At 44.9% G+C, this 13,467-nt stretch overlaps 2 protein-coding genes across 3 annotated transcripts in view; one reads left to right on the plus strand and one right to left on the minus strand.

Moving 5' to 3' along the window:
* cfap100 (cilia and flagella associated protein 100) lies at positions 1–11,896 on the minus strand. Of its 2 annotated transcripts, none has more exons than XM_035387633.1 (15): positions 11,750–11,896; positions 11,013–11,084; positions 9,825–9,931; positions 9,219–9,396; positions 8,227–8,294; positions 6,616–6,779; positions 6,180–6,260; positions 5,636–5,814; positions 4,803–4,908; positions 4,482–4,542; positions 4,100–4,254; positions 3,297–3,432; positions 1,880–2,082; positions 1,230–1,323; positions 1–688 (listed from the first exon to the last, which is right to left on the minus strand). In XM_035387633.1, exons 2-15 carry the CDS (start codon positions 11,071–11,073, stop codon positions 575–577), a joined length of 1,707 nt encoding a protein of 568 aa, XP_035243524.1. In that variant the 5' UTR covers positions 11,074–11,084; positions 11,750–11,896; the 3' UTR covers positions 1–574. The 2 variants fall into 2 exon arrangements, with proteins under 2 accessions (XP_035243524.1, XP_035243525.1); XM_035387634.1 differs by having other exon boundaries at positions 11,745–11,896.
* The window catches only part of LOC118211004 (Krueppel-like factor 15), a 22,138-nt gene continuing 17,936 nt past the window's right edge, over positions 9,266–13,467 (plus strand). Inside the window, exons 1-2 of the mRNA XM_035387637.1 lie at positions 9,266–9,401; positions 10,170–10,294. The gene's annotated coding sequence lies outside the window, so the exon portion shown is untranslated. The remainder of the gene's footprint in view (positions 9,402–10,169; positions 10,295–13,467) is intronic.

Raw genomic sequence — 13,467 nt, forward strand, 5'->3', positions numbered from 1 at the left:
TAGTTGAAGTGACAAATCTTTATTTCTCTTCAAAAATGCATGATTGTATAATTTTCCCGCTTAATTCATCTTTATGTACACTCGACGTCTGACACTGAATCAGGTCCATCTGATTCCATTTTCTATATTGATTCCTGGGTTAAAGAATGCAGTCAATCTCACTCTACTCAGTATTTCTTTTTTACCGCACTATTTAATATTGTATAATACATAGTTTTATGTAAAACTGTATTGCCAGTGATCTAATACATACTGTAGGCTGTCACATAAGTTTGGCTCCTGCCTAGGGTTGCCAGATTTGGATTTTTTGGGGTGAATGCTGTCAAAACTAATTGAGGACTGGGGTGGGGTGCTGGCACTTGAACTAGCAGGCAAATTTCAATCAATTATTCCAACCAGACATTTATATTGTCGGTGCCATAAACCAGACCTATACAAATAGAAAACCAGGCAAATCTGTTTGTGCTGAAGTCGCAACGTTCCAGTCAGAAAGGGGAAAGTGTGCATCTGGAGTGGTGATGGCGGGAAGGAGTAGTGTGCAGCGTGATTGGCCGAGTGGGACTGCGACTTGACGCTATGTGAAGAAATACTGGTGCTCCTCTCTCTCCCTGTCTGCCATGTCCGTGTTCGGGGCTTCCTTCTTTTTCCGCTCAGGGGGGTGGGAACGAACCATCAGCTTCTTCCCTTTCTGAAAAAACAAATGGAACCACGGTTTCAGCTTCTAAGAAACATTCATGTTCTATGTATTGTTTTTTTTGTTTTTTTTTTATTTGACATCAACTTTTAAATTGAGTTGAAATTGATAATCAGTTATGGGACTTCCAAATGTGTTCAAATGTGATCTTTTACAATTTAGGACTTCAACTTCCCTAATGTATGAAGAGAGCTTATTTTTAATATTTGATTATGTTTAACCTTTTTCCTCAACCTATTTGGAATGCTCAGTTGTATTTGTGTGTTGCAAGCAGAGTGCAGGTAACAGACGGACCACAGGAGGGCGCTGGTGCTCTATCGACACAAGCGATCTGGCAGACCGACGGCCTCCCTGCCTGGCTGTGGGCCAGGTCCTGCACTGGGTCCGGGTCCGATTTCAGACCACGGGGCCCGTCCGCACTGGGACACAGCGTCTTAACAGGACATGCCCCTCAGCGGCCCCCAGCGCAGACTCCGGTCGACGCCTCCCTGTCCCGAGTTTGTATCTGGTGTACTGCACGGGAACAGCCGCTCACGTTTTTGGTGATGTCCGCCTGCGCTCTCTCCAGGGCCTTCTGAAGCCTTTCCTCCTGGTGCCTTTTCTGCTGGGATATCTTCTCCTCCCTCAGTCTGTGGACACACAACACCGTACCTTCACTGTACCTTCAAACCCGGCTGGCTGCACAGTGGGTGCTAACCAGGTATTTGGCTCCAATTTCCCCGCTGCTAGAATTCTGTCTTTTGGGGCTTTTTTGAGCTTCTTTTGCGCAATTATTATTCCTGGTTATCTGCAATTATCCATTTCACCTTTCTCTCACTTTTTAGGATTAGCTGTGACCCAAAATGTTTTTTTTACATGTTTAACTGGGAATGGCCGTAAGTGCTAAAATATTCATTGACCATTAAAAATGGCTTTTCACTGTTCAAACTCTTCAATTGCGAGAGTCTTAAATTGGTATTTGTTTTTTGTTATTTTCAGTATTTGAAGTCTCTTTGAATATGTTGAATGTTATGTAATTGAAATGTATTCATTTACTCTCACAAATACTAATACATAGTGATTGCAATTGTGGCCCGCAACATTACACTGCACGCCTGTGACCAGAGACTTATTGAGATGTGTGGTTGAAAACAACGTCGTCATCTGCGACACAGAATAAAAACGTGATGTATTTCCGCGCCGGACCTGATCCGGCGCTCTCTCTCCTTGGCCTTCTCGGCCATCAGCACGCGGTCGCGCGGGATGCTGTCCACGTTCTCCAGCAGCTCCCCGAGCCGGCCCTCGATGGCGGTGAGCATCTGCAGCGTGCTCAGGTTCCCCTCGCTGTCCCCGATGCAGCTGCGGTACACCTCCTGCACCTTCTGCCCCAGCGTGTCCAGCATGCTGTCCTGTGAGGGGACCAGGACAGCGGCAGCCATTTTAACTGCGCCAGTGAGAAGACCAGGAGAGCGGAAGTGTAGCACAGTGGATAAGGAACTGGGCTTGTGAGCGAAAGGTCATAGGTTCGATTCCTGGGTAGGACACTGCCGTTGTACCCTTGAGCAAGGTACTTAACCTGAATTGCTTCAGTATATATCCAGCTGTATAAATATATACGATGTAAAAGTTGTGTAAGTCGCTCTGGATAAGAGCATCTGCTTAATGCCTGTAATGTTAACTGCACCAGTGAGGACCAGGAGAGCGACAGCCATTTTAACTGTGTCAGTGAGAGGACCAGGAGAGTGACAGCCATTTTAACTGAACCAATGAGGACCAGGAGAGTGACAGCCATTTTAACTGAACCAGTGAGGACCAGGAGAGTGACGGAGCCTTTTCAACTGTGTCAGTGAGGACCAGGAGAGTGACAGCCATTTTAACTGAACCAATGAGGACCAGGAGAGTGACAGCCATTTTAACTGAACCAGTGAGGACCAGGAGAGTGACGGAGCCTTTTCAACTGTGTCAGTGAGGACCAGGAGACTGACAGAGCTGTTTTAACTGTGCTAGTGAGAGGACCAGGAGAGCAGCAGAGCAGTTTTAAATGCACTGGTAAGAGGAGAGCGACAGAGTAGTTTTAACTGCACCTGAACCTGTGATACAAAACCTGGTATCGGTATCAAAGTCAAAATTCTGATATTGTGATAACGCTACTTCAAGCAGGTGCAGGCACCCGAACTCAGAACAACTTAAGAGTTAATGTACACTGGCAAATTTACCTGAAACATGCAAAAAAATAAATAAATCCATGCTTAAACTGTACACCTTTCAAGACCTGTAGTCCCAAGTTTCCCTATCAGTCAGGGACTGCAATGGCACGATCATTTAGATCCAAGGAAACCCACACTGCTCTCTGAAAGCCAATCCCTTTCTCAGGGCAGCGCAGATGTGATGGCTGTGGTCTAGATAAGGAATTTTCAGACTGCAACACATCCACTATCTTCACACTGTAGCTGAAAATTCCTACCTAAAACGGGTTTTTAAATTATTTTTTTACCCAACATGCATTACAGGTTGCACTGCAGAAATCGTATATGCTCAAAGATGTATAACCTATGCTTTAAAAAAAATCTTGTTTCTAGGCCTGAAAGTGTGTCTAATATGCTGTTTCTTGCAGGGTGCGTACCTGGTCGTCCTCCTTGTACTTGCCGTAGGAGAACAGACGGGCCTTGATCTCCAGCTGGGCGGCCCTCTCCTCCTCCTGCTCGATGTTCTGGGTCATGTTGTCGATCTGCTGCAGCAGCTGCTCCGTCTCCTTCTCCCTGCGGGGTTCGAGGGAGGGGGGAGCGGGCGGCACGGGACAGACCAGCCATTCGAGTGAGAAAAGGATGGGAAAAAAACGGGTGAGTCCCTTTTCCGAAACATTTCTCATGGAGGATTAATATCCATATATTATATATGTGTGTGTGCGTATAAGCCATATACTGTCTTTCTACATTTGTTTGCATTAATAGTGTCTTTCAGCTTGTTTGTCTGTTTTCTGTTAATCAAAGTTAGTGTTTTGGCGTGTTTGTCTCTGTAAATCTGACAAGCACACTAACTAGACGCATTGGTTCTCTAAGTTTGGCACGTCATTGTTCAGTCTCCCAGGTCTGTGCCATTTCTGGCCATGCAAATTTTAATTCAAGTTAAATATATAATAATTTCTTCTGTCTGGGAACTTTTTATGCAGAGACAGGACATTAAAACAGAAAACGAAGGCCATATATACACCTCCACTGAGCTTTTAATACCAGCATTCCACACACACACATGCAGAACAAATGCACAGCAGTGCAAAAATCAAGCTCAATAAAATATCACGGTGATCTAAAATAAAATAGGTCAGGCAAAGCTGGGGTTGCTGTGCAGGCTTGTGAATTTTAAAACTAAAATTAGATTTGAAGAAGCTGAATAATTCAGATGGGCTCAGCCGTCCCAGACGCTCACATCCTCTTGCGCGTTTGGTCCAAGACCTGCCGCAAGTCCTCCAGAGACTCCTCCGTCTCGCGGGAGTTCTGGATCAGGGACAGGTTCTGCTCCTCCAGGTCTGTCAGCAGGTCCAGCAGCTGCTGGGGGTCCGTGAAGTACATCTCCGGTTCCTCCTGTAGGGGGCGCCAAACGGAACTGAAAGGCTGCTCTGGGCACATAATACCTTTATGTAATATTCCATTCAGCGAACGATCTTATCCAGACTGACTAAAATGCCATGCATCAGTGATTTCAAACGGGTTAACAAGAGATTACGAGTTGACCTTTATATAGCCAGATGCACAGTGTACAAAGACACATGCTTCTATTCATTATTCTTTCCAACTGCAATGCGCCACACCTGACTAGCGAAAGACTCGTAATCGGACAGGTTGACATCCTCGGTCTTAGGTTCCACGCTCCTGAAAGACAAACAGTGAAGAAAAATGTAAATCCCCAGCTTTTCATTCAAATGTACTTCTGTTTAGGTTAGTTCAGTAAATATAGCAAAAACGAGCATCTTTGATTTGATCAATCAAATGACTTGGAAGAAATAACTAACTCACGCTTCTTCATTTGTGTGAACCAAGACACTTTATCTAACCGTGATAAGCAGTTTTGGAAGAACAGTCATATCTGCTATGACTGCAAGGTTATGAAATGCCACATGGCTCCCACTCACGGTTTGGGGCTCTGTTTGCCTATTTTGATAGTGTGCCTGGATGCCCGTCTGGAGTTCCTGAGGGGGGGCAGCTCCTTCTTAGTGGTGGAGGCCCGGGACTCTGCCCCTGTCCACAAGAGAGGGGAACCAAGCAGGGGACATGGCTTCATTTTTCATTTTTATTCTACTGGAATAAGGTTAACACCCCAACTATTTTGAAAAGTTTGGTGTAATCTTTAATGACCACGGTTTGGTTTTGTTTCATCCAATGGAGGGCACCCTCAGTGGCACAATGCCTGCGACTGGGGTGTAGTATTTATTTGATCCAAAGGGAGAAGTGCCCCCTACTGGTTCACCAACACCCCAACACCCTTTCTATCAATAACTAGAACAAGTTATTTCCCCACAAGTTATATCAAAGTGCTAACCAAGCTCAACCCTGTATAGCTTCAGCAGTTTGACATGAGAAGGGCATAGGTTTGTGTGCCTATTGGCTACTGGCCTATTTAGATTACAACCATCTAATCTAAAATGGTGGCAGAACAAAGGAAATATAAAGGAACTAGGCCACTACCTTAAACCACCTCATTCAGGAAGTTATGTCATACATCAATACCCAAAGTTAAGCAGTCATCAGACTCATTTAGCGAGTGTCAGCTGGGCCTATGTTATCGATCTGCTTTCTGCCAAGCAAGCAAATTCACATAGTTGCCCATATAGCATTCACAATACAAGACAGAATGATAAGCCCTGCTTGTGGAGTGGGGTACGCTTTCTAGCACTTTCTTTGAAAGAGGCGCTACAGCAGGGATGGACACAGACAGCTGCCCGGCGTAGACGGCTGTAATGCATACGTTTGTCTTGCTGCCCCGCGCTCCTGCCCTTGTCCTTCTCTGCGATGGCAGGGAGGCTCCTCTGCGAGCTCCTTCTCCGAGCCAGCTGCTCCTGCTGCCACTCCGGAGGCGAGAGCTTGAACAGGAAGTCCTTGTACATGGAGTACTCCTTCAGGGTGTCCTCGTACTTGGATATGTCGCTACAGGTGGCACACGCGCAGTCAGGGGGGAACGCTACTGTATACTGCAGTACTGTGTCAACCCTTGGCTTAAGTCTTTATTAAAACCCATCTGTCCTTTTTTATGTCTTGCGTTTGTCGTCATGTATATCAAATTTGATTTGGCTTGCTATTTTATAGGTGCTTTCTTCTATTTTAGCATTTATGCAGTGTCCATTCTATTCTTTCTGTAAATAACATTTTTTTATTGATCCTTGTTAAGTACTACATTCAACAAATTTAAAAGGCACGTATACAAATTATTATTATTATTATTGTTGTTATTATTATTATTATTAGTTTGTTGTAAAGTGACAGAAATAAATTAATTTGCAACAAATGCTTACCTTTTAATGGCCACCATTTTGGCTGTAATTCTCTTGATTTCGGAAACCTTCTCCTGTCTGATTTTGGACTCCTGCTCAGCACTGCAGATGAACAGTAATCGAAAACAAGAGGATGTCACAGGCCATAAGGAATGTTCACATCTGCCCCTCTCTACAGCAGTCCGGAAAGGCAGGATTTTGCAGTGCGACATGTGGCAATGCCCCTTCAGATTCTCGAATTAAGGTTCTGTGGCATTGGTGCCCACTCAGCTGTGAAGGAGGATTTTGTTCCATTAGACTCCAGGACCACCTCTTTTACTGAATAATTATCTAGACTGAATCAGTTTAATGGCAGCCTCGCTGGCAATCAGCTTAAACATCTGTCAGCATTACAGAGTGACTGAAACAGAGGAGCCTGAGAGGACTGAAGAACTTCCCTGGTCCGGGGTTTAGTTACGTTTTTATGGCCTCCACCGAGCTCTTGTCGCTTTCCTTGAGGAACTCGTCGAACATGACGGAGTCCTTCTCCAGGAGCTTCTCGGCCCGGCCCAGCTTCTTCTCCTCCGCGATGGCCGCTCTCTCCAGCTGATCGATTTCCTCTCGCTTCACGGCCAGGGCGTACTGGGGAGGAGGGAGTCGCGGGACAAAGAGGAGGGTGGGGCGGTGATTGATGCGAATGCTCAGGAGAGTCAGCAGCCACAAGTGCATGTTCTCGCTTGTGTTAGTGTTAAACAGTTTAACCTTCAGGGTCCAAGTTGAACTATGCGGTTGTTCCCTGCACTTGGACCGGTACTTCTCTCTAGGGTTTTCGTCACACTTGTTCCTGGTTATGGTTATACACTTTGTTGTACGTCGCTCTGGATAAGAGCGTCTGCCAAATGCCTGTAATGTAATGTAATGTAATGGCCTTGATATTGTCCCAGGGTTCAGTGGCATTTGCTGCGCTCGGTTACCTGCTTGTGTTGTCTGCTCACTGATCTGTTCTCCAGCCAAACCCAGGACAAGATGCTACCAAGAAGCATTCAGTACAGATGTTCCTTTATCTGACACCTCACACCTCTGTCTCACACCTCTAAGGGGACATTCATGGAAATGGGCCTCTAACTGGATGAGAGTACTCCACTCTGAACTGTGACCATTTTCAAACATGCTTGTATCTATGTTCCCACAATCTGCTTTATAAAGAACCTTTTTTAATGCTCCTTTTCTCATTTTTTCTCCCAATTCATCAGCTGACTGCTGCAACCTACGCTACAAACTGTGGAAAGCGCAGACAGGTGCGCATTTGAATCCTAATGTAATGCCTGACCGCTGCTTCTCTTCCTGCCACAGTCCGCAGGTGGACGCGAGACAGAGGAAGCTGCTTCACACGCAGCTCGAGCGAGCAGACCGCGGGCACCCGGCTGACCAGGGAGGGGCACTGGCACACGGTGAGACCCCCCGAGCCCCTCCCTCCCTCGGAGACGCAACGGCCAGGTACGACTGCAGGCTCGTTCCGGATAGTGACCATTCCTTCGTACACTACCGCTGGGGAGGGAACACAACATCTGGAGAAAACGCACTCGAGCCTCTCTCTCTCGCAGACCCGGGCACGCCAGCGGGCAGCTGGGTTTTACGGGCTTCTCTGCAGGAGAAATACAGGAAGCCTTGGAGTAGAGTGGGAGGTGTACGCTGTTTCAAACAAGTTCCGCTCTGTTTGGACGGTACATACTGTACTGTTCTGCTTCTCACATATAAAAACAGCCTCTTATTAAATTTGGGGAAACTAGAGAACTGTTTTTATTTTGCCTCCTGTAATAAACTGTTGCTCTCGAACCCATCGGTACACTCATTTCTAGCTTTATAGGGTGAGTTACTGAATATTTTTGTTCATTTATACAGGATTTTGAATGTATATGTGGGTGTGTAAAGTTTTGTAATTGTAATGGCACATTGTCTGCCACAGTAGTTCTGCTGATTGACTTTGTCAGTGAAAGTTTTCTATGCCTGCGATGTAGAGCAGGTACGGTTAAGATTTGTTAGATTTGTGTTAATGTTAGTGCAATAATGTTAGTGCAATCTTCCTTACCTCCAACAGAAACATCTCCCGTTTCTTGCTGATGAACTCGCTGATGCTCTCTTTCTCAACGTTGCGATCTGAGGAGGAACGCGGGGATTGATAAGACTGCATCGCACGGGGAGGGCGGTTTACGGGGGAGATGGGCCGCTGCAGCCGCCGAGTTCCGCTGGGCCTTTGGTTTGGCTTTGTACCTTTTCTCTGAATCGCAGTGCTCATTTGAACAAACCTTAGTGGATAAAGCAGGTATAATCCGCTTTCTTAGAAAGGCTAATACAAACTCAAACTCAATCCCAGGAGCCAGTCGAGCACTGTGACGCCTGTCCTTTTCCCCAAAACAAGACCACGATAATCAGTGACATAAATAAATAATGAGGGGAAAAAGGGAATCATCCTCAGTCTCTTGATACTCATTGGCACTAACCAGGATCAGATCAGTTCATTATGTGAAAGGTTTTGCTTTCCATTACACTGTTATTGGCCACGTAAGATTCCCATTGCCCCTTGTCTGGGGAAATTTCTGTTTGTGATCCCTGCTTATAAAACCTGCAGGATCCTGGCCCCCCATGAATGGAGTGCCCACCTTCAGAATAATTATCAGAATTAGCAAGGTTTTCATTTAATAAAGTACATGCTATGCACAACCAGAATGCAGTATCTGTACTAAAGATCTGTGCGATGTACAGTGAGTGCTATCTGAAACCAGGTGCAGTATCTGTGTTTAAGATGTGCGTTCCATACCGTTCGTGGTTTTTACAACCAGGGGCATTATCTGTGTTTAAGATGTGGGTTATGTATAATGGGCACTATCTGAAACCTGGGGCAGTATCTGTGTTTAAGATGTGGGTTATGTACAATGGGCACTATCTGAAACCTGGGGCAGTATCTGTGTTCAAGATGTGGGTTATGTATAATGGGCGTGATCTGAAACCAGGTACAGTATCTGTGTTTAATATGCGTGCTGTACGTGCTGTGTGAAGCCAGGGTCTGTGTTGTATTCCTACCTTTGATCATTGCCACCTTCCAGGCGGGGTTATCTCTGAGCTCCGAGGCCTTCTCATTGGCTGCGTGCTCCTCCCGCCCCGCCCTCAGCTCACACCACAGCTCCGCTTGTCTGGCCTTCTTCCGCGTCGCGTAGAGGCCCCGGTCCTGGACCTTCATCTTCAGCCTCTTCTGCTGTTCCTATGGTATGAGAGGGGTTCACCGCCTCAGCCTTCAACATGACATCACACTCCTGATATCCCAGATGATTTTGAAATCTATGATGGAATACTCTTTACTTCTAGTTCCTAAACTTTTAACTCATCCCATTTAGCAATTTCATATATTTTCTGCAACCCACACCCCTTATTAAAATGAAACCTAACACTTTCAGATATGGATTTATAAAGTTTCAACCTGTCCCAACAACCATGTGTGCACTATTAATATTACTCCAACTACTAATAAAAATAATAAGTTTGCTAGCATGAGAATACCACAAATACAATTTCCTAAAAACATTAAGGGGGACAACATTGCCTTATGCTTAGGAAGTAATTTTAAGTACATTTTTGTTGACGTTTTGTTAAGAGATTTCAGTGAACTGAACACAGGAAACTCAGACACACCAGCCTCTTGCGCTCTCGTTCCTGTTTCCTGAGCAGGAAGATGTTGCTATCTGCGGGCAGTGTGAAGGGGTTCCTCCTCCCAGACTCCTCTTCATCGCTCCGCGCAGCTGTTCACACACAAACACACTCGCACTGTTGACCAGCGCCAGACGGGGAGTGTTCTCCTCTCGTCCTGGCCTAAGATCGTAGCACAGCTTCCGACACCCTGCAGATCAGCTGCTTACCTCTCCATCTGACAAAAAGTCTTTATTTAGTTTTTATTTATTTTTAACTTTTATTTTACGGAGTGGGCTGACTGAGCGTGCATGTGACGCCCAGTGAACGCCCCCCATGCGTAACCTGCAGGTCTTTGCCTAGTGGATGGAAGCCGGAGTGCCAGGAGGAAACCCAGGCGGACACAGGTAGAGCATGCAAGCTCCACACAGAAAGGCCCCGTCCAGGATTCACACCCAGGCCCTTCCTGCTGTGAGGTGACAGTGCTACCCACTAAACCATCCTGTTGCCATTGGTCCCGGTTGTCAGTCATGGTCCCATGTGACCAATGTGCTAACTGATTTTATTGAAAATTCTCTCACCCTAATTCTAAGCTGGTTATTAGTATGTGGTGTTCTTTACCATTAATGCCTTGGAAGTTGCTGTTGGCAAAAGTGTCAAATGAACAAATGGAAAATGTAAATATTCCATGTCAAAAAATAATGAGCATATAAAAATAGAATATGCATGTCAAATCCAAAAAACACTTCAGCATACGGCTGTATTAATGCAGTCGGCCTCTGTGTACTATAAATCTGAAAAGGCTGTTCTGACTTTTACTCATGTAAGTTTGTCCAGAGCACATATTGGATAAACGCTGTACGCTGTAAATCCCATAATACACATTTTATAAAATTCAGATTGTGAAAAAGGCATTAACTTTGTTTGGTTATACATAATATGTAAGCCATAGTAAAGATGATACAAATACATATGACAGCTGGTTTATAAGTGTGACTAAACCAGACATGCTTTAGTACACTGCTCCCAAATACATTAAGAATGTAATGTATTCATATATTTCAGGGCTAAGTCATGCTATCTATAAGTTGTGTAAATGAGAAGGCAGCTACTCTTAATTTTTCAGGAGGCACAAAAGATAACATGGTACACAAATATAGTGAATGGATTGACAATGACAAATCGACATGTTACCTGAGACCACAGACTCGGTGTGCTCTGTCGACTTCGATGCAGTCAGTGGGCCCGCCTGCATTTTCTTTCGCTCTGTAAAGCATTGATACATAACATAACATTTATACAATACACGTAACGACCATTGGCATGAAGTACAGTGTAAGTATAGGAGAAATTGACTTTGACTTTAAATTATTTAAAAACAAAATCTTGCTTTATTTCCTGTCTGGGCTGATACACCGCTAAACATAATGAGTCTTGGGAGCAGTATTTGCTTGCACACTTGGGGATACGGGCTTTTTGACCACGGCGTTTGAAGATGCTGCCGATAACATCTCAAGAGCAGAGATAAACAAAAACTAAATAATACTGGTGATTGGGAACTTTTACGGCAGCTAGTAAAGCACCGTTTATGTAATGCAAACGCCAGACGGACAGCCCTGTATGCCAGGTAGCCTGTTCCTAGTTCCTACCCATTATTATTAGGACTCATCGCCCAGGTCGTCGTAGCAATTGCCAAAACGGCACGCTGCAAAATTGTACTCACTTTTTAAAAATGTATTTGAGTTAGATACGCATTTGATTACGTAAACGCTGTAATAAAACAATATGCCCTATATACTCAACATTCATATTTAACTTCATATTTAACGAGTCACTATATAGGCTAATTAGAACTAGATCATGTTAGGTCCCTGTTTGATCTTTGGGTCGCTGAAACTACATTTTCAGGATGCTCTTACGTCTTACCTTACCTCGTCTTGTAAGATGAAATACAATGTATCAACGAAGAAGACACACTAATCTAGTTAGCTAGTTATCTAGTTTGAGATGTAACACACTTGTACCATGAAATGATTCTATCACATTACTTCGGAGCTAAGAATCCTGTTTGCGTTCTGTTACCGTGGCAACGTCTGCCACGAGCTTTACTTTGTAATTCATCTAATGCCGATAGATGGCAGCGCAGTGCTGGAACTGTAATAGTAATGCCTGGAAAGATTACCGGAGATGCACACAGATCTAGGGGATTTTTTTAGTCCTCGAAAGAGGAGCTGACCTTTAGTGTGACTACAGTTCAGGAACCGACGAGTGCACCCGTCAGGTGGCATGATCCAGTCTTTCGACTGTCTGAATAAGTTACCCAACAATTTCTTGTCGCGTTTACTTTTATCGTACGGTGTTTTCGGATGGCTGCCAGTATCTACATGGTTTCCAGTGTGCGGCATATGAAATCGCACAGCTTAATCTGTTTATGGTACACCGGGGAACTGTTGTATAACAGACCATATTTTACCTGTTCCTGGCCCCCCACATAAGCTGCGTGTCTAGCTGTGGCACCTTGGATGGTTGAATCTGATAATTAAAACGTTCAAAAAGGTGTGTTATTTGACACGCAGTTAAAAAGAAGGTAACCTGGTGTCATTTGGAACACATACCCTTGAATTCATTTTTAAATACTTTTGTTTATTTTCCCTAAAAAAAATGTTAAAAATGAGCTTGATATACTATGAGATTAAATAAAACATTTGAATTGTCCAGAGAATAATTGCATCTTTATCCAACTAAATGTGATGATTCTCAGAAAAGTATTGTCTGCTGCACAATAGTTCTTTGCTGTACCACTGTCGTGAGAGCCCAGTGGGGTAGAGAGCCCATGGTTTCCTAAGCCTTCTGTCTCTGGCTGAGCCACCAAACCCCCCACCCCACAGCACCCCCCACTCCCAAAGCCATGCTCACTCCACTTTAGTGGTCATTGCTCCATTATAATGGTAGCATTAGCCAACTGTTTTGGCCCGACAGTTGTGTTACAAGCAAACCTGGCCATAAATTTCATAATCTGGGTGTCAGTAAATCAAATAAGGGGACTGGCTTGACCGTCTTTTAACTGCCCTTGATTCTTACAACATGACGGGGGAAGAGCGGACTGTCAGACAGATCTGTCTCTCCCGGCCATTGCACGTTGCTAAACATTAACCGCCACACAAACAGAAAGAGGAACTGCAGTGCATGGCATTCTGTACTCTGTTCAGTGTCACTTAGACGCACAGAGAGGGGCACAGTTCTGCTATGCTTTTAAAAAATAAATGCTTGCACACATACACACACACAAACACACACACACACACACACACATGCATACTGTATCAATTCTCTATTTTAAGTGTCCTATTGTATTCATAATCCATGACCTTTATTGCAACCTTCTCTGACAGGCACGTGCTTTGCTCCAAAGCGCAAGATTTCCTCTTTCCTTCACTCCGCAGTCCACCAATTGAGACATAGTCACCCTGCCTACTGTGCCTCTCCCACCCCGAGAAACTGTAGCCAATTATGCCTGGGGGGATGCTGCCACAGCAGGCACTGGCACTGGCACAGTTTGTGTCTGACACCAGACCATGGGGCCCATCCATACACTGGTGCAGGGCCTGAACACGATGACCCATCCATCCAGCAGTCTGTCCTGGCCCTG

This window comes from Anguilla anguilla, chromosome 13 (assembly GCF_013347855.1).
Source record: "Anguilla anguilla isolate fAngAng1 chromosome 13, fAngAng1.pri, whole genome shotgun sequence".
Taxonomy (NCBI): Eukaryota; Metazoa; Chordata; class Actinopteri; order Anguilliformes; family Anguillidae; genus Anguilla; species Anguilla anguilla.